Source organism: Aphelocoma coerulescens, chromosome 5 (assembly GCF_041296385.1).
Source record: "Aphelocoma coerulescens isolate FSJ_1873_10779 chromosome 5, UR_Acoe_1.0, whole genome shotgun sequence".
Classification (NCBI taxonomy): domain Eukaryota; kingdom Metazoa; phylum Chordata; class Aves; order Passeriformes; family Corvidae; genus Aphelocoma; species Aphelocoma coerulescens.
This window is the reverse complement of record NC_091019.1, coordinates 3,589,078-3,608,237: the sequence shown is the minus strand read 5'-3', so window position 1 is coordinate 3,608,237 and position 19,160 is coordinate 3,589,078. Positions and strand designations below refer to the sequence as shown.

The 19,160-nt window shown below is 46.8% G+C and overlaps 1 protein-coding gene and 1 long non-coding RNA gene across 7 annotated transcripts in view; both read left to right on the top strand.

Annotated features, from left to right (window-relative positions):
• The first annotated feature begins 1,415 nt into the window (after window positions 1–1,415).
• On the top strand, window positions 1,416–7,783 carry LOC138112118 (uncharacterized). The gene is made up of 4 exons (XR_011151556.1): window positions 1,416–1,505; window positions 1,729–1,893; window positions 6,391–6,474; window positions 7,083–7,783. It is a non-coding gene; the product is annotated as an uncharacterized lncRNA (long non-coding RNA).
• Window positions 7,784–13,930: 6,147 nt separating this feature from the next.
• ANO1 (anoctamin 1) overlaps window positions 13,931–19,160 on the top strand; it is a 72,714-nt gene continuing 67,484 nt past the window's right edge. For 4 of the 6 annotated variants that reach the window (XM_069016408.1, XM_069016407.1, XM_069016406.1 and 1 more), the window contains exon 1: window positions 14,166–14,362. In XM_069016408.1, coding sequence (XP_068872509.1) covers window positions 14,305–14,362 — 58 coding nt within the window. In that variant the 5' untranslated portion in view covers window positions 14,166–14,304. Of the gene's footprint in view, window positions 13,939–14,164; window positions 14,363–19,160 lie in introns of those variants that run through there. The other 2 variants (XM_069016409.1, XM_069016412.1) reach the window with 2 other exon arrangements.

Sequence of the window (19,160 nt, the reverse complement as noted above, 5' to 3'; positions counted from 1 at the left end):
CAGAAATCTCTGTCGTGAAGCTTAAAAAAAAAACCCCTCAGGATAGAATGCTTGTTGAACATAATGCTGCCTAATTTCGACTCTGTCAGCTGTAAAATTCATCTCCTCATTAAAAAAAAAGAAAAAAAGAAAGAAAAGTTAAATAAACCAAAGTTTATGAAACGTATGTTTGCATTTAAAACTGTTTTGCTGCTCACTCTGAGAGGACTTTGGAGACATGGCCTGTGTTATAATTCCATTTCCATTAAACATTGGAAGCTTGAGTTTTTTACAGAAAAATTCACACAAACATTGTGCTCTTAATCCAAACAGAGGGGTTATGAACTGAACCTTCAAACAGAAACTTTTAATATTTGGCTTCTCGGCTCAGTAGCACCAATCTGGGATGCCAACTAGTGTGCACTGTAATTAATAATTGTGGTAAAAAAAGGTCCTAAAGGCAGAATACCCAGTGCATATAGCTTGTCTGCTTTTTTCACCAAATAAGGGAACAGGGCATTTCACTGTTTATAATAGCAACATGAAATACGATGTTTCAAACTGTTAAAGAAAACACTTTTAAACTTTTCCTGCCCATTTCCAAGTTTCTTCAACTTCTAAAAAGAATTAAAAAAAAAAAAAAAAAACAAAAAAAAAAACAACAAAAAGCAAAACTGGCTACAACTCTCTGGCAGATTTATAGAAACCTCCGTTTTTCACTTTTCAAAACACTTTAACAAAGCTCCAGAGATGAACAACATATCACCCAAGTTCTGGCTGCCATGCAAGGATTGTACACACAGTTCCCAAAGAGTAAACATGCAAAAATCAATTCCAGGGAATGACAGAAAGCGGAACTAATTAAAGACTCCAAAGCAAAAGGGATTGTTTTCTAAGACAAACATGCCAATATTTATCACACAAGTGAAGTTGGTGCTGCAGTGAGTCTGGTGGTATTTATAAACATACATCTGGCACAATAACATGTTGGTAATTATAAAATGAGTGCTAATAAAATATGTATAAATACTTAAGCCCTGCACTTAAACTGCTGCTCTAGCCTCTTATCAAAGCTTAAACATCAGATTGTCTGACAGCATCCTAAAGCTTTTTAATGATTTGTTACTATCCCCACTTACCATTGAAACTTTTGACTTAGCCAGAGCTGCTTTTGATCACCCCAGTGAAAGGAGACAGATTCAAACCACAAAGTCCTCATTACCCGTCTCTCTCTCCTACATTTTTATCACCCTGCAAGCCCAGTAGCAGTTGAACAGAGCTCCCTCAGACTCTCCTGGTGGTGATGCCATTCCCACCCGGTGCTGATTACCCCTTCATCCTGCTGGAGGCTTTCTTGGCACCAGACCCAGGCCAAAGCAGCTGAAACACATCCCCAGGATTTCACTCCCTGCTTCCAGCCTGCACTGGAACCGAAACTTTGAGTCAGGGGGTGCTCACTCCCCAGAAACGAGGGCAATGGAGTGCAGTCAGGAGGAAAGGATGGCTTCCTCCACCCTGACAAAAATGTAAGAGCTACTACAACTTTTCCAGCTTTGCAAGGCTCAGGGTGATGCTGGTGCAGCTCTGCCAGATGAGGCTTTTCTCATCAGCTGAGTGTTTGATGTTCAATAGCAGCACAGCCACGCACTCCCAGAGTGCTGAAACCACTGCTGACACCTCCCTTTCTTCACAGCCAGGTTCTTTTGAGGCAGGGAGTGCATGTTTATCTGTGCTTTGTTTTGTTCCTAGCATGGTGTGCCACTGAAGCAGAGCCACTTGAGGAGGAGGCAGCTCTTTCTCCTGTCACTGGAAATGGTCCTCAGTGTGCTGGTGCCAAGTGGTTGGAAGTGGGGAGAAGGGATGAATGTAAGAATGGGTACAAGTCTCATGAGCTCTGTGCACTCCTCCACTCAGGTTAGTTACACTTTTCTGATTGCCTGGTGTATTTTATTATCTACTGTGTCCAAGGTTTCGAGCCGCTTCTGGGTTTTGCATGTATCAGATGTGTTCAGGAAACACAAATTCCTTTTAAAGGACAGCTCCAGACCCAATGGATAAAACTCAGCTTTGCAGATCAAAGTCCCTTTTCCTCCTCAATACAAATTGAGTATTGCAAAAGGAAGGGGAAATCTGCAGCACACCTGCACAGCACAGAGAAGAAACATCACTATAGCTCAAAAGCTTTACTTTTGAGCTTGAGTTTTGCAGTTTGGAAAGGTTAAGCTACAATTTCTTCCTATTTTTTTTATTGTCTTGCGTGGAAATTTAAATGTAACAGCAAGAAAGCCAGGTTGTATTCATCATTTGACTTTATTTCTACTTGGTTGGTTAGAAAGAGAATTTCCTGTCTGCAGGAAAGTTCTGTGCTTTGGAAAGAACTCTTTATTTCAGGTTGATTGAAACTCTATATTTGACAGAGTGAATAAAATAAAGTTCAGGAAGTTTTTATTGCTGCCTGAAAGGAAATTTTATCAGACCTGACATTCGTGATGTTAGAAGTCTCAGTATTCACAAAGGGCCATGTTTTAACTTTTCTGTGACTGATTCCAGGTCAGGCTGCACTGCCACACCCAGCAGCACTTTGGATTTTATAAGCAACCCTTTCCCCTTTTCCAAGCTGCCTCCTGGTCTGAGCCATCACCAACACGTGTGCTGTCACTGAGAGATTGAGGAACAGGTTCAACTGAAAAAAAACCCCCAAAATCTTCTTTTTCTTTTTTTCCTCATTCAGATAAGTAGCCTGGGTTGTTTCTCACAGGCATCCAGAACCATAGTTCAGAGGAAGGAGTGAGTGCAGTGATAAAAGGCCCAGCAGGTACAGGAAGAGGGGTGGATTGAGCCAGTGCTGGCACCAAAAGTTGCTCATGTGGAGCCATAGTCGCTGTCTAATTTCATTATCAAGTAGGGACTACCTCGTTTCCTTAAATCCATGATTCCAAATCCCCAGAGAGCTGACTCATATGTCTGGGGGAGGTCTATGAAGTATGGTGGGTGGATAAGAAACAGACATTTGGTGTGAAGGTTAAAAATCCCAGGATGGCTTTTGCAATGACTGAGGATGCTCTGGTGTCCTTGAAGAGATTCCCTGGTGCTGTGCCTCGTTTGGATCCACTGCAGGGAGGGATGCTGCAGCCATGGTTAATGTAAGGCACCTATCAGAGGCATCCCAGCACTCCTAGACAAATAGCTGTAGCTAAAAGAGGGAAAGGTGAGAAATGAAAGGAAGGCAAAAAGAATAAAATGTATTTATGTGAGGGAAAAAGAGGAGCCAAGCCCAAACAGAGTTGCAGGAATAATGACTCCCAAAAAGTCAGCAAAGCACACTGAAGACCTGAACAAAAGCATCAGGGGATGATGCTCAGTTTTAGTGAGGGAGCTGAGTGTTGAATGTCCCAGCAGCATCAGACAGGAGCAGCTCTGCTTGAAGGCACGTGCAGCTCAGCACAAGCAAGACTCCAGCTCCTGCACGGGCAGGAATTAATGCTGCAACCAACACACTCACACAGAAAGGCCTGTGTCATAAACCTGCTTGGAGACCTGGGCACAATGCAAGCAGAACCTTTATTATTTTTGGAATTAAGTAAAAAGAGACAAAAAGTTTGGATTAGGCAACAGTTGGACAGTCCTAAACTAACCTGCTCCTCACCTCTACTCCATCCCAACACCTACTTAAGGTTAAGTGATTGAATAAAAAGCCCCTCACACACCTACAAACTTCATTAAGTCAGAGGTTCCCCTGATTTCAAGGGCTGGTGAGTGCAGCGCTGACATCAAGGCTGGAAAAACCAGGCTTTGGTCTCAAGTTTGCAGAAATGATGGGGTTTTTCTCCTCCTAGCTGGGTCTGTTGTCAGTAATGCACAAGGTAAACATTTGCATGTGAGAATAAAGCACAGGCAAGTTTGCTGACTCGTATTCACAAGAAAGGGAATGGTGTGAAAAGGATTCACATCTCTTGACTCCCTTCTTCTGTGTTCTACCCACAAACCCATTTTTGAGTCATGGGATCCCTCTGAGTCTGTGATGAATTTAAAGAACACATCGCATCTTACATATTTTTTTAAATTTTCCTTTTCAAAGCTCAAAGAGTTTTCTCATTTTGGAAACCATGTATGAAGTTTTACCTACATTAAACAGGTAATGAACACAGCAGTGAACAGGGAGTTCACAACCTAGGGGAACACGGAGAATGGGAGAAGCAGCTCTGTGCAGGTCCAAACACAGTCAGTTATCAGGAAAATCTCAACCATGAGATCTGTTTTGCTGTAGAACCATTTTCCCAAGCAGAACAACAGAAGTTTGAAACCTTCATACCCGGACCATCATCTCATGGACAGAATAATCCACCTGTGTATGGTCTGACTACGTAGCAAAGACATTTTAACGCCATGCAGGCCTCACCTGGGACTTCAAGAGAGTTAAAACAGTTCGACACTTGCAAAAAAAAAAGTATTTCCTCCTTGTGATTGTTACCTGCTGACTTAAGGTAATCCACCTAAAAACGAGCTCTCCACCAAGGACGTCTCCCTTGAGACCTCATGTTGACCTGGAAAGTGTTAATTCCTTTGAAAACTTGGTCTACCAATGTTTGTTTAGGCTGGGAAGAGGGAAGGGCTAGATGGATAATTGCCTTGAGAGTTAGGAGGACATAAAAAAATCCAGGAAGAACGAGAGTGCACCTAAGAAAGCAGGAAACTCCTCGGGAGGAAACCTTCAATGTCTGAAGTCAAAGAGGAGAAAAAAAGTTAGGAAAAGTTAAAAAGAAAAACACTCTTCCAAAGCCATTCACTGAAGTTCCAGAGGAGCCTTGCTTTCATTCATTGCACTAAAACCTGGCATTCCTTTGAATTCTGCTCCCTTTTATGAGCAGCAGAGGGAGGATGAATAGCGGGGATCTGTCACGCACCAACCTCACAGCCTGACCCCGGCCCTCGCGCGGGGCTGGGAAAGCTCAGCAGAGACTCAGCAGTTACAGAGGGGATCCAGCGGTGCTCAGATGACCCTTCCCTCACACCACTGCTCTGCTCTTGGGATTTACACCCAGCTGGGTCTCCTGCTCACCCCCTGCACTGGGAAAATTCCCTTGTTTTGTGTGTGCACACACCCATAGTGCAGTAGATGGGGTTGATGCCTGAAGCGGCCACCTGAAAACAGAGACTAGACAGGAGTAAGGGAATAAAGGTGGGTATTTATTTGAAAGGCCTTCAGAGGTACCCCTGGGGGAGCCAGAGGCCACTGCCAAGATGGACCCCAAGATGGACCCCAGGTCACGAGTTCTTCACACCTTTATAGGTTTGGTTCATTTGCATATCAGGGTTAATGCTCCAATTAAAGCTTCAGTTCTATGATGTAATTCCCCTCAGCTTACCCCTCTTAGAGGCTCTTTGGTTTATACTTTTTGGGCCTAGGACAGTCTGGGTGTCCTTGGAGAGCAGGCCTGGAGAGGCTTTGTTATGTTTAACCTAGCACGAGAGAGCAGAAGTGAACAGCTACAAGGAACTTCAGAGTCACACACTGGGCAGTGCAGGACTTGAAAAATATAAAAGTTAAAACCTAAGGCATCATGTCATGCTACATTAAGAACTTTCATACCTTAATTTATGTATCAAAACTTCCTTTCTAGTCAGCTTTATTATGGAAACACAAATTGATTGACAAAGGGCTGGAAATTTGAGTAACACAAGCATAACTGACATTTCTAGAGCAAAAAAGAATCAAAAAAATCTAACGGTCCTTTGTCTCAACTTTGCATTTTGGGCGGTATTTGGCACCTTTAAGCTTCAAAGCTGGATTCCTCCTTTATAAAACCATGGACACAGGATTCCACCTTCCTCAAGAACCATCTGTGGTGGGAAACAATCCAAATTCTAGCCAGTAAGAGAAATGAGGCAGCAAAAGATGCACGTGGCAGAAATTACTTTCCCAGTCCTTTCAGATGAAGGAATTACAAAATATTGCATTGCTTTTCTTTTTTTTATTCCTTCAAAATCTGCCTCACTTGACAAGGCTATCAAGAGTTGTAACAGGTTTTTTTCTGATTTATTGTATGGGAACCGCTTTTATCTTGCTCCTCTGGCTTTTTGGTGCCCCCTCGTGTTTAAAAGAACGTGATAAAGATCAATCGTATCTGTGTGTCTTTTAAGACGCGAGATTCACGGAGAAGCACTTAAATAACTCTACCTGAGAAAGGTGTGAAAACTAGGGCATAGGAAAAAAAGATACTTTAAAAGCCTTTTTTCAGAATTGAAAACAGAGTTTTAGCTTGTAATTTTTCAGGGTTATTTTTACATATGTCCAGATGTTCCCAAACCCACTGATAAATTTACTTCTAAATGTGTAATAAGTGCATTTTAAAAAGTACTTTAAAAATATTCAGAAAGAACACTGGGATTTCTTCTCTTTATTCTGTTCAGGTTTATTGTCCCCATGCCTATAATCCATAATTAAATAACACTCTATGATCTGATGGTGAAAGCTGTCTGAGGACTTGTTTCCAGGTACCAGTATTTTAAGGTGTGTGAGTTGTTGGGTGTGCAGGTTGTACATGGGAAGAAGGAGAGAATGAGCCACTGGAATTTCTCCTACTGTGTCACTGGTCCCTTTCAGGCCTTGTGCCAGGTACCTCACCTCATAGCTGCTGATATCCTCATCCTCAGGGTATGTGCTGGCACCTTCCCATGGGAATTCAACCTACTGTGAAGATAAAAGAATTCTGTGTGTATATATATCTATATATATATAAAAATTATATATATAAAAGAACTTGGTTCCTATCATTGGAATAGCTGATAAAGTAGGCCAAAGAAACATTACATACATTGAAAGCCCTATGTTTTTAAAGGGAGCATTCAAGAGCTGCTTTTGAAAAGAAATGGCCAGAATCACCAGAAATTCATGTGAATGTGTCTATTTCCCACCTTGACCTACATAAATGATACACACAGAGCTTCCTGAACTCCCTCAAATTCAGTTTTCTTCTGTGGCCAGCAAGAGGCTGCTGTGATTCGAGTTCACCTCTGAAAAAGAAAACTCCTTGACGCAGTACCTCTTGGATGGCAGCCCTGACAAGAATAGCAGCAGAACACCCTTTCTTCTTCTCTTGCAGACGGATTTGACAGTCTGGAGGGGAGCTACAAAAAAATTCTCCCACGACAGATTAACTCCTAAGTGGTGCAATTAAAAAGATTCATTAAGATTCGCTGGAGAAGGTGGCATTAGAGCTGAAGGAATGGCCTGGATGTCACGGCTACCCTGACAGGAGGCAACAGCTCAGCAGAGGAGTTTCACTTAGGGTTAGTCATGCTGAATAAGACACAAGGACTTCACAGACTTTTTTTAGCACAGTTTTTTATCCTGTCTAGTCCAGCCCTCCCCTGTTATCACTAAACCTAGCCCACAGCTCCAGGCTTTTGCAGCACCTTGGTTTTGTCATCCCCTCTGGCTTTGTCTGCCTTCCCACCCTGATTTTTCCCAGAGGGAAGCAGAGACCTGGGCTGTGGGATCACACAGGACCCAGTGTTGGCTGCTTGTTTTTCAAACACCAGTGTGTGCTGCAAGTGGTGCATTTTTATGGCACATTTGTGTACAGTAACAAATGGCCTGGCTTTGTTAATCCTAATTACCCATCTGGATATAGACAGGCTACTTATATTTACAGATACCATGCAGGAAGGTATGTGGTGCTCAGCCTCACCAGGAAACAATCACTGCTGCATTATTTTATTTATATGGATTCAAAGCACAATATAAAGAGGTTTATATTCTTTCTTGGATCCATGTGATGTTCAAACACGTGCACATGAGGACACAGCCACACCTGGATTACCTCACCAGGACTCAGCTACTGCAGGTGATGCTCTGTCGTGCTAAGATCTGTCTCAGAGTGGTGATTGCATGATGAAACATCCTTCTGCAAGTTTGTCTGTGTTTCTTTCTTTCAATACCTGTCCTGCAGAAACACAGAGGTCTGAGGCTGAAAGAGTGAACACAGCTGTTCCTTTAGCCAGTTCACCACTCTCACAGCTTCTCATGCAGGCCGTAGGTATCTGTGCTTTGGAAAATATTGGTGAGTCTCTCTGAACCTGCCTCTGACTCAGCCCCAGACTGGATTCTCAGCTCATTGTCCTTTTGTTTCCAGGGAGTCTTCACAGACAATTCAATTCATGATTCGTGTGTTTAAACCACAAACACCTTGGAGATAACTGTGGATATTTAAAAAAACCCCAAACAACCAAACACACAAAAAGCTGTAACCACCAGTTGCAACTGACTATATGAAAGCACAGAATTTAAACCTACATTTCAGTGACAGTCTCAGGTGTAATCTCATCAGTAATGTCTCATGGAAAGGCCGTATATTATCTGTAGGTAATTTCTGTATGTAGACCACTGAGAGCTGCACTGCAGTAATTCAAATCAGAAAAAGCAGCTATAGGAGTGCAGTGTTATCCAAACAAAAGTGCAACAGGTTCTTTGCTGTTGTGCCACCATCTGGTCCTGTTTAGCTTCGGGTCTGCACTCATTTACAGAAGCACAAATTTGCTACTTTTTGTGAAGTGTTTTCAGGGAAGGGAGGCCAGTCTGGGCTCCTGCCTGCTCAGGAGGTGTGATGGACAAGAAGCAAAACCCATGGGTTGGGTCTCTGGGTATGATCCCTGTTATCCTGGTGAGCAGATGGCCCCATGGATGGGCTGGAAGAACCAGCATCTCCTTTGGCAAACGCTGTCAAAACCCTGAGCTTTACAGAGTCTAATCTCCAGCAGATAACAAATCTTGAGCTGTTTTATTGGATACCTGCTGATAACGAAGCAGGATATGAAATATTTAGGTCCTGGCATGTGAAAACCATGGCTGCTGATGGCAAAACTCCCATCACAGTTAATGAAGTGTTAAAACCTTGGCTGCCAGTGCGTGCAGGATGCTGAATCCACTGTAGAATGACTGCAGCACCCAGGCTGCAGCCTTCCAGTATCCAAGCCACTTAAAGGGTATTAACCTGACTCACTGTTAGTGCCTCTTTGTATTTTGTAACAAAAGGCTTTGCTGCCTCAATTATAAATGGTGAAACCACTGCAGGTTCAAAATGAAGATGCAGTAAACAACTGGACTAAATGTGTGTTGAGGGAGATGCTGCCTCCTGTAAATGCAAAGAGTGGCCAGTGCAGTCACAAGCAAATGCTTCGCCTTTCTTCCTCTTTGTGACTCAGGTGACTAAAGCTCTACAGGTAATTTTGTATAATCTTGTTTTACCTTCATTGCTTAAGACCAAAGGCACAGATGCAGGTTGCAGCATGCTGGAAGATGGAAACGCTGTGGGCTGATTCTTGCTTTGGACTATACACCCCCCCCCCCCCCCCCCCAAAAAAAAAAAAAAACCAACCAAACAACTGAAAAATGAAGGAAACCATTGAGAACAGTTCTGATTTTTCCTCTCCTGGTTACCCGAAGATTCAGTTCAAGAAGGTGATGAACAGGTGCTGCTGTTAGTCACACAGATCAAAGAGCAGGGAACACACACTGCTGTGTCTGATGGAAATGGCCATGGCCCAGTTGCCTTGCCCTATAGCAAGAAGTGCTTGGGATTAGGGAACATTTTTCTAAACACACGGATAACTTTAAGCACAGCACCAGAATCCCACAGGAGCTGGAGATGGATGATGGCAATCTCACCAAAAGGAAACTCAGTAGTTTGGCTCCAGTTCAACCGGCTTTGGGACAGAGAGGGCGACTGGATCCAAGAGCAGAGGATTTTTATTTTCTTTTAAATTTTGTTTTAAAAATTGGGAGTGGGCTCCGTTTCCCTCCCCAGCCCAGCTGTGCCACGGCTGTCAAAGTTTCCTTCCGTCAGCAGCGCGGGGAGAAGCGGGGACCAGCTGTGGCTCACACGGTCTGAGTGAAACCTTCTCCCCGCCGCTCCTGCGAGCGCAGCTTACAGCATCTCCTGAATTCATTTCAAAGGCCTGGCGGGGCTCTTGGGTGGTTCCTTTCAGCTGCAAACTGCACAGGGAAGAGGTGGGAGGTGCCTCTAACTCCTTCTGCAAAACGACACTCGGAAACTTCGGCAGCATTGATGGGAAAACCCAGGGTGTTCCCCAGATTCGTGGCCAGCAGCAACTGGTGAAAGTATTCTGTGGGAACTGAGAAAGGGAATAGTCCTGCTCCTCCTGGACATTACTATTTACAAGCAGTAACATTTTTCTCGCTGAGCTTTGCAAAATGTTAAATCACAAAAAAAAATCTAAAAAAAAAAAAATTTTAAAAAAAAGCAGAGGCTGCTCACAGAAGTAATATTTAATAAAAGCATGCACAAAAGTGACTATGCTTGACCTAAATGAGTTCAAAACAAATGAAATCGTCTGTGCTTTAGGTACATGAGCTCTACCTAAGTGTTAAGTGCTATAGAGCCAAAAGAACTTGCCATGCTCTGAGGTCCACCTCAGCCAGGACCCACGGTCTGTCAAGGGTAAGCAGCAAGGAAAGGGGATTAGAAACAGAACATCGTTCCCCACAAATGCTTTTCCAACCAGCAGAGCTTTGAGAGCTTGCTAAGCCGAAAATTACAGCCAGACTGCTCTGTACAGTAGACACCATTGGAGCTATTTTTCATAGATATTTCTCATCCATTTTCAAAGAAAAACCCCCCAGCTTCTGGCTTGACTTGTATCTCCTGACAATGTAACAATGTTCTGTACTCTGTATGCAGTTTTGTTCTATCTACTATTACATAGTGATTTACTTAATAATCTTATGGCTTCAGTGCATTACCTGGAAAAACCACTCATCCTGTTTATTTAATCTTGCCACTTGCTAATTCCTCTGGGCATGCCTTAGTTTTTATTTTGTGACTTATCACTCCCTGTTTATCTTTCTCGCATTGCCTGTGGTTTTAGGGCTCTCTGGAACCCGATTCTACACAATATATCCATTTTTTTTTTGCCTGTGAGTCCGTGACAGGCAGGGAGGGTGCTGTGTGTGGCGGTGAAGGTGAGGAGCAGGGGCTGTGCTGCTGTCACAGCCAGGGCCAGGGCTTGTTTCACCATCATGTGATTGTGTTCACGCTGTTCCGGGTGCCTGCCAGGGATATGGGCTCTTATCTCTGGGTGCCCCAGCTGAGAGCAGAGCTGCAGTGGATCCCTGCCTTCACTGAGCGCCCCTCAGAAGCGTAAAAGGCTTCAGAAAAATAGTCCAGAGGCGACTGCAAGGCAGAGGGGTGGGTGGGTGGTTGGTTTGCCATTTGGGGTGATGGGGCTGGTGCCGCGCACAGGCACGTCCTCAGAGCAGGAGCACCCAGAGTGCACAGAGCCTTCACTCAGCTCCAAAACACAGGAGCCCAGAGCCACATTATTATTGTTACAAAGGCACACAATTCATTCTACAGACTGTAAATATTTCCAGCAAGAGCACTCCCTGTAGGTGTGGATGCCAAGCCCCGCTGTCGCCTTCCTAACTGTTGGGAGAGCATTTTTGTTTTATTGCACAGACAGTGGGTTCTCCATCCCCTCGCCATCCTTCTCACAAGTATGTGTTGAGATGGCTGAGGAAGAAAACTGGAGCTGGAGTCTCTGCTTCCTGTCATCCCAGCAGCCTATTTTAGCTCGTGGGGCTCTTGAAAAGACAAATCGCGTTTCCTCTGTGCCTGTTGGAGCCTGAGCAGTCCCACAGAACAGCTCTGCCACCTCAGGTGAGTGATCCAGCCCTTGTTAGCCTCATTATGAAGTCCACATGCCCACACAGAGGGGGCAATATTGACAGGTAAAAGGAACAGCGTGGGGAAGCAGCGCAGGGGGATGGAGGTCAGGCAGGTTCTGTCCAGACTCATGGTTTTCCTGTTATCTTTACAGCTGTTTCCAACAATGGGCTTCTCCAAAGAAGTTAAAGGATCTGCCAGAGCTCATCTAGGGGCATGGGATGGGAATTTGCTGTCCTGCCTCTCAGTACTATTGAGTGGAGCACAGGTTCCACAGTGCACTGAGACTTCTCCATTTCCACTCAAATCTGGACCTTATAAAATAAATGCCAGGCAATTAATGTATATTAAAATTCAGGAAACTAACATAAATTATTGCTCATTAAGACTTAAACACCTGGAATGAGGCAGTAATATCAGCTTTTTTTTTTTTTTTTTTAGGTGTGAAGCTGGAATACAAGCCTAGTTCCCAAAATCCGGCTTGTCAGACTAAAACTTCCTAAAAACGATGTCATCAATCAGCTGATCTACCTCTGGCTGGGCTTTCAGCAGGAAGTTACCCCCAGGAAAGGTGGCACTTCAATGATGAAGGCCCTGTGCATACATCCAGGCTGAATTCCCACCCCAGCTCCATCCAGCAGATGCTCACAGAGCTTGTGGTCATGATGAGATGGGATACTGGAACTCAGCACTATTTCCAGATCTCTCTCTTTGTGTCTCACATCCGTAAAACAAATATATATGTTGGTCCCGTGCCCACATTTGGGTCTGTTGCAGATGTCTGTCCAAAATAAATTAATTACAGGCAAAGGGAAAAGAGCACGTTCCCAAGTGCTTTTGATCTGGGGGTTAAGGGAGCTGGTGACTGAGGCTTCGGTGCAACACAATCTCCTCGCCCCTTTCCCTGCTAATAATAACCCCAGTGATGTGCACTTTAAAAACAGTCCAATCCATATGGTCCCAAAACCAGCCCAAAAGTTAAAATTGAGCTAAAAAGATAGGAAATGTAGCCTGAAACCACCGTGGCTCAGGGCCTCTGGGGGTTATACTCCATGAAGGAAAAGTCCACATGCATGAATTCCCTTGTTCATATACCTACCACACTGCGTTTTCTGTCCCTCCTGTCAAACCCCCAACCAACACAGGAAAGACACTTCCACAGTTTTCCAAAAACCAGCCCCACAGAGATACCTAAGCCATAACCCGCTACATTTTCAGTAGCAAAGGTGAATTCGGAGTGGAACTAGAACTGTGATCTGTAGCCTGGGGGTGAGTGTCACCAGCAAGATGCCACTCAGCAACATCCCTGAAATTTCCCTGGATGCAAGGGGACTGGGAAGGGCCTGGGTACAGCAGGAGCATGGCAGTGAGAAGAGCTTGCAAGTGTGGGACACTTGGGGGCTGCCAGACAGAAGTTGGGAAGCCTGCTGAGCCTCTTTCCTTCTGGCAGAGCCCTCACACACTCCTGGCTTTGCACTTTCGAGGGTTAAGTGCTCATCTGAGATTCCAATTTAAAAAAAAAAAAGAGAGAAAACAGTCAGAGAATGGTGCAGATAAATCTGTGTCAGGTTTGCCTGGGTGGGTTTCTGCAGCACAGCACAGGCTCAGGCTGTAACTTCGGAGAAGACCAGGGAATCCCTGTGGGGCGCTGCAAAGGGGAATAGCCTGGAATCCTATTGAAACCCCTGTACAGATACTGTAGCCATACAGTGGGAGGTGTAAAAAGCGAGTGCCAGCTGTTTCACACCTCACACGTCTAAAAAAAAGTTTAAATAATTATTTTTGAGGGCCCAGGTTGGTTGGTGTCTATGGTGACATTCGGAGCATCCTTCCTGGACCAGACCTGGGAGAAGAAGCTTTCCTGGGAGACGGGCTGCCCTGGCTGCCCCTCTGCCAGCAGAGCGGAGGAGAACTTTGTCCCTGCCTTCCCAGCTGGGAATCTCGTCACCTTTCCCACCGGGGCCGCGAGAAACACGGGGAGCGGCCAGCCTCCACTTTGTGCGAGGGGGACCGACCCCGGGGCTTCAACAGCAAACCCAGCCTCGCTTTTCCCGTTCACCTCGGGGAAAAACGGGAAGGCCTCTGGAAGAAAAGAAAAAACCAAAAAGGAGTAGGGAGCGGCGCGGGGGGCAGCGGTTCGGACGCGGGCGGCGGGCGCTCCCGCAGCGCAGGGCGCGCTGACCTTTCGCGGCCGCGCTGTCCCCGCCCGCAGCTGCCGCCGTCGCTCCGGCGCCGCCGCCCCGCGCCCAAGGTCAGCCCCGCCGCCGCTCCGCAGGTACGCGCGGGGATTGCGCGGGGGCGGCCGGGCGGGAGAGCCGCGGCGTCACCGAGGGAGGGAGGGCAGAGCAAGGCAAGGCAAGGCAAGGCAAGGCAAGGCAAGGCAAGGCAAGGCAAGGCAAGGCGGGGGGAGGGCCGGCTCTCCGCGGAGGGCCGCGCTCCGGCGGGCCGGGCCGGCCGCCGCCCGGCGCCCGTATTTAAAGTGTGCCCGGGGGCGGCGGGGCGCTGCGCGGAGCCGCTCCGGGAGCAGCGCGCCCGCCCCGGCAGCAGGGGGGGACGAGGGAGGAGGAGCGGCGGGAGGAGGGATCCTGGCAAGTTCACTTTGGTACCAAGTGGCAGGCGGGCTGCGGGGCTCGGACGGGCGATGGAGAAGGATGAGATCCACCTGCGCAGGCTGCCGGCCGCCGCGCCCTGGGGACCGCGTAAGTCTCGGCTGCCGCCGCCGCCGCCGCGTTGGGGAAGGTGCGGGATGGGGCGCGCTCCTGCCCGGCCGGGGACGGGCTCGGCGGGCGGCCGCCCCGGGTGCCCCGATAAGGGATTTATTATTAGCGTTTCATCGACTATTTTTAAAAATCCAGAAATAATCGCCGCAGAGTACCGGTGAAATGAAATAGCTCGTCTCCCATCTCCCGCTTTCCGCCTCCCCCTCCTGAAGCGTAAAACAGGGTAAAGTCCTTTTAACCTATATTAATATCATAATTAAAAGCTCGTCTAACCGTGGGAAGCCAATCTAATTATGAAAAATTGCCGGAGTAAGAAGTGTGTGTGACAAATCCGTGAGTTGATGATTGCTGTTAATTCACACTGTGCTGCGGAAGACAAGCTAAAAAAAACCAACTTACTAAATGAAATGGATCTGTCTGAGATTGTCAGTAATGTTGTTACAGGACTGACTAAATCGTGTATCTCGGTATCATTAACTAATGTGTGCAGCAAAATAAATTATATGTATTGGAAGGGGAAAATACATTCCTTGGCTGAGAAGTTGCAGAATGTTTGGAGCCAAAGAGCAGATCGTTTAAATGGTAGGGGGTGGGAATTTCCTTGGCTTCCCTCTGGAAATAAATCACGGCTCAGTGTCTGTGTGCATGCGTGTGCACCCACATGTGCGTTTATATAAAATCTGTGTATAGAAAACCTTCGTGCGCACGCCTTGGGACACAAATTTTGCAAGTACTGTTTACTGAACGCATTTTTTCTACCAGTTTGGAGACAATAAAACCAGAACCGAGATGCTAACCAGGAACATACTGGAACACTTCTGATTATCCGGCTGAATTGTATACAAATGAAGTAAATTTAGCATGGCACCATTTATAAATTCCATGCTTTACAATCAAAATTCCAAATCTAGCTGTTTGCAGCTAAGAATAGCGCGGGGAGCCCTTTTCTTTACTCCCTCTTTCTGGATTCCCACAAAACCCGTTATCCTAGAGCCTACTCATTAAATGGCCAAATATTTCACTGGAGCTCAGCCCACTTCTAGAAGAAATGCTGTTTGCTCATCAAAACTAGGCTGGTCAGAGCGCTCAGAATTCAAGCTTTTTCTTTAATGTCTGGCACAAAACAGGTGGGCTTTATATCTAAGGAGAGGGGGAAAGGGTTTCTGCATGACACTGGTTGTCCCACCTTAACTTCTCTCTGGAGATAAGGAGCTCAAACTTTGCACAACTGCAGTGGAAGGCAAGTAGAGAGAGCATGGGAAGCTGAAGTGTTGTGGCAGTACACTAACAGAGATATCAGTAAGAGGACTAAATGATAAAATGGCACTGGGAACTGCCATTACTCATGGGGCAGGTGGCAATTTATCACGAGGTAATCGCAGCGATAGGGCGGTGAGAGTCCTGAGAAATCGTTTGAGTGGCTTTTTATCTTTGAGAAGCACAGTCTTTTACAGTGGCATTATTTAATTTACTGAATCACCCCTCAGCAGCATGAACAGCTCCATTGATGAGTTCAAGGAGCAGTTTGGTTCTCGGCTCTGTGTGTTTGTATTTCTGTTGATAACCTATCCAAAAGAGCTTGTTTGTAAAAGCTGTTTGTAAGCCAAAACTCCTGTCTAATGACATAGCAGCGTTTGTGGTACAAATTCGCTTCCTAACTTGCTGGAGACACATGTGGAGACCCATCCTTGACGTTTTTACACTCAAAAACATCCTCCTGCAGACAGCAAAGGAAACCTGCTCGTTACTGGGAGTTAGGAAAAAGTTGGGGGCAGTGAGAGGATGATGGAAGACAGGGAAGCAAAAGGGAAACTGTGCTCCCCTAAGCCCTGGGTAAATACTATCTGTTGCCTACATCCAAAGTACTGTTTCATCTGTGTTTTATCACTACCAAGGAAAAAAGTGACCTCAGCACATTATATTTGGCCCTGTCGGTGGCATGAAAGGACAGGTGTCCTGAGCTACATCTGTGCCCTGAGGAGCCAGGCACCACAGCTGATGCCTGCCAGCTTATTAAGTGCCCACTCCTCCTCTGTGCCATGGGGTAATGAGCACGCCTGGTGAGGATGGGGTGAGGGTCAGAGCTCTGTGGGTGGCAAGGGAGGGGCGTGCTGGCTTCTGAAAGGATCGTGGTGTTATCCTGTTACTGCAGAGAAAAGCTTGGAGGCACGGGGACAAGTGCCTGGGACTAAGCCCAGCTTTAGGGGTCAGGTCTTTACACCCTAACCTTTCAGCAGTCAAAAATCCCCCGTGTGAACATCTGCCCCCTTTGAAAACAAACTTCAGTGTTGTCAGACCAGTGCCCCAAAAAATGAAACGTTCCTTCCCCTCTTCTCTGGAAGACCTTGTTCAATCCAGAGCTGGGAGTTCCAGCACGTCTCCATGGGTTTCTCATGTGTACTGCCCAGCTTCCCCTGGTAGCACTGCAGCTCTTTCCATTAGCAGTGAAAATGATGGAGCATATTAAGCTAATAATTAATCAGAGATGACAAGGGACTAATAACTGTATTGATTTAATTAGGACTTCTTTTCCAGCTCTGTAACTTGCAGTCATGCACATCATTGACTTAATATTTTAATTTTCCGTAATAACTTATTAATTTCTGGGGGTGAGCATGCACGCAGCCGGGGCAGTGGCTCTGACTTTGTGCTGGATGTGCCATGGGAAGCATTCCTCGTCCTGCCCCAGGCTGCCAGCAAGCAGGGCAGCTTGGCAGTCACTGGGAGCTCTGACAGGGTGTCGAGGTGGTGGGAAACGGGGCACTGTGCACTCAGGTGTGGTGGATGTGCCGGGAAGGTGCTGTGGAGCTCTGGGGCCACATGCTGAGGTTGCACGGGCGTGTGACATGAAATATGGGGGGAAAGCAACGTGCCAAAACAGGAGGCAGGCAGCAGAGTAGCCCCGGGAAGTAGCACTGTTTGTTGGCATCAGGAAGGGAAAAATGTCCCTTTTGACTCGAATTGCACCCTTTGGGTTCTGGCAGTTTTGAGGAAAGGAAGTGCTTGGGGATGTGCCGTGGTTGGAAAATAAGGCTCAGTTTTAATTAGGATCACTTTGGGGAGAGGAAGAAAGGGGCTGTGACAGGCATGGAAAGCTTGAGGACTTTACTGTGTGAAAGGCTGATGAATGCCAAGTTTGGCCCCACCTCCTGTTCTGTTGAGGATGCTTGGCACTAACCGGGGCACGTTTGGCATCTCACACAGCTGGGTCCTGAGCGAGATCCCCTGGGATACACTCCTGACCAGAAACCTCTCCAGCAGGGAGGAGCTGTTCCCACTGAGGTCATAGTGCTAAAGAGGTATCACACTGTGCAGCAAGGTCTGTGACTCCTGGGGAAAGAGATCCCGTCAGCCTCCACACAGAGCTCAGCATCCTGCTCCCTGTCTTCCAGGTACTCGTCAATCTTTGTCCTGTGCCCTCGGAAGGCTGATCCCTCTGCTTTATCCTCATTTGCCACAGAGGGCAGTCAGCACAGGGGTGAGACCTGGGAAAGCCAAAGGCACCGAGCAGGCACCGGAGGAAAGCCTGTCCCAAGCCTGTCCCAAGCCCTTGGCAGTGTCCTCTGGCAAGATGATGGGGAATTTGAGGAGTATCTACACTATCAAAACATGCATTTTGTATGGAATTGTTGGGTCACTGTGTAGGTGCACCACTGGTCCGGTGAGCTCCAGGAATGGGAGTCACCACTCCCCTGATTTCTTGTGAGTGTTTTCAGGGATTCTGAGAAAGCCCTCCTGCTCGCAGCCTCATGTTTTGTTACACAAGTTGTGTTAGTAGCAGCGGGATCAAAGAGCTCTGTATGATTTCAGAGGCTGCAGAAGGTGTTCAGCTGGCGTGGGGTTATTCACCTTCCCGACCTCCCCCGTGATGGCAGCCAAACTGGAGATTAGGACAAGACTTGCAGTTCTGTCATAGGTACAAATCCCAAGGGGAGGGGGTTTTACAAATGGCAGATTTTCAGGGGTTGGCAGCTTTGCTGGGGCCCTGTCACGGGGTTATTTTCAGTGCTGCTAAGTCATCTTGTGCCAGCTGTTAGATCTGAGCAATGCCACTGACACTGTGCGACTGTCCTGGCGCTTTGAAGAGCACAGAGATAGTGGTGTCTCCATTGCTCCTTCGAGGTAATTTATGGTAAATGTGGGCCTTTTAGCAGCAACCACAATGTCTGCCTGGCTCGGGAGGCTTGGAATGCACAGGAAGCAGAGCTCCTCGTGCTGGCCTGCATTAGCCACCACGGCGGCGTCCTAGGCGAGCCCACATGCCCTCCAGGGAAATAGACTCTTATTTATTTGGTTTAGCCTGTGATTTGTACCCCTCATCCCTCTGTTTCTGAGACTAGTACTACATCCTGGTGGGAGGGCCAGCCCTTCTCCCTGCCGCCTAACCTCCCTGCATCCTTCAGCCTTTCTCTGCAGCAGCTGACCCGTGTCCCTGCTCCGTCCTTGCCTCGCCTTTGTTCCGTGCCTTTGTGCTGCTCCGTGTGTTCTGTGTTCCAGCTTCCTTTGCTCTTTCCAGTGGCTTGTCCCTGCCTCTCCTCTGTGGCTGGCCCACATGCCAGTGTTTGCTGTCTTCTTCAGACTCCCACAGTTCACTTTTTTTGAACCTTCTGCTGGCAGTCTGTCCTTCCAGCCATTACGGAAACTATTTCCAGATTTGAACTGATGGAAAGATAGCAGTAGCACCAGACCCAGTGCCATTCCTCTTTAATATCTTTGCCTGCTTACCTTATCTACATATCTGATTTATTCTTGGCAGCCCTCTATCTGTGCAAGGACC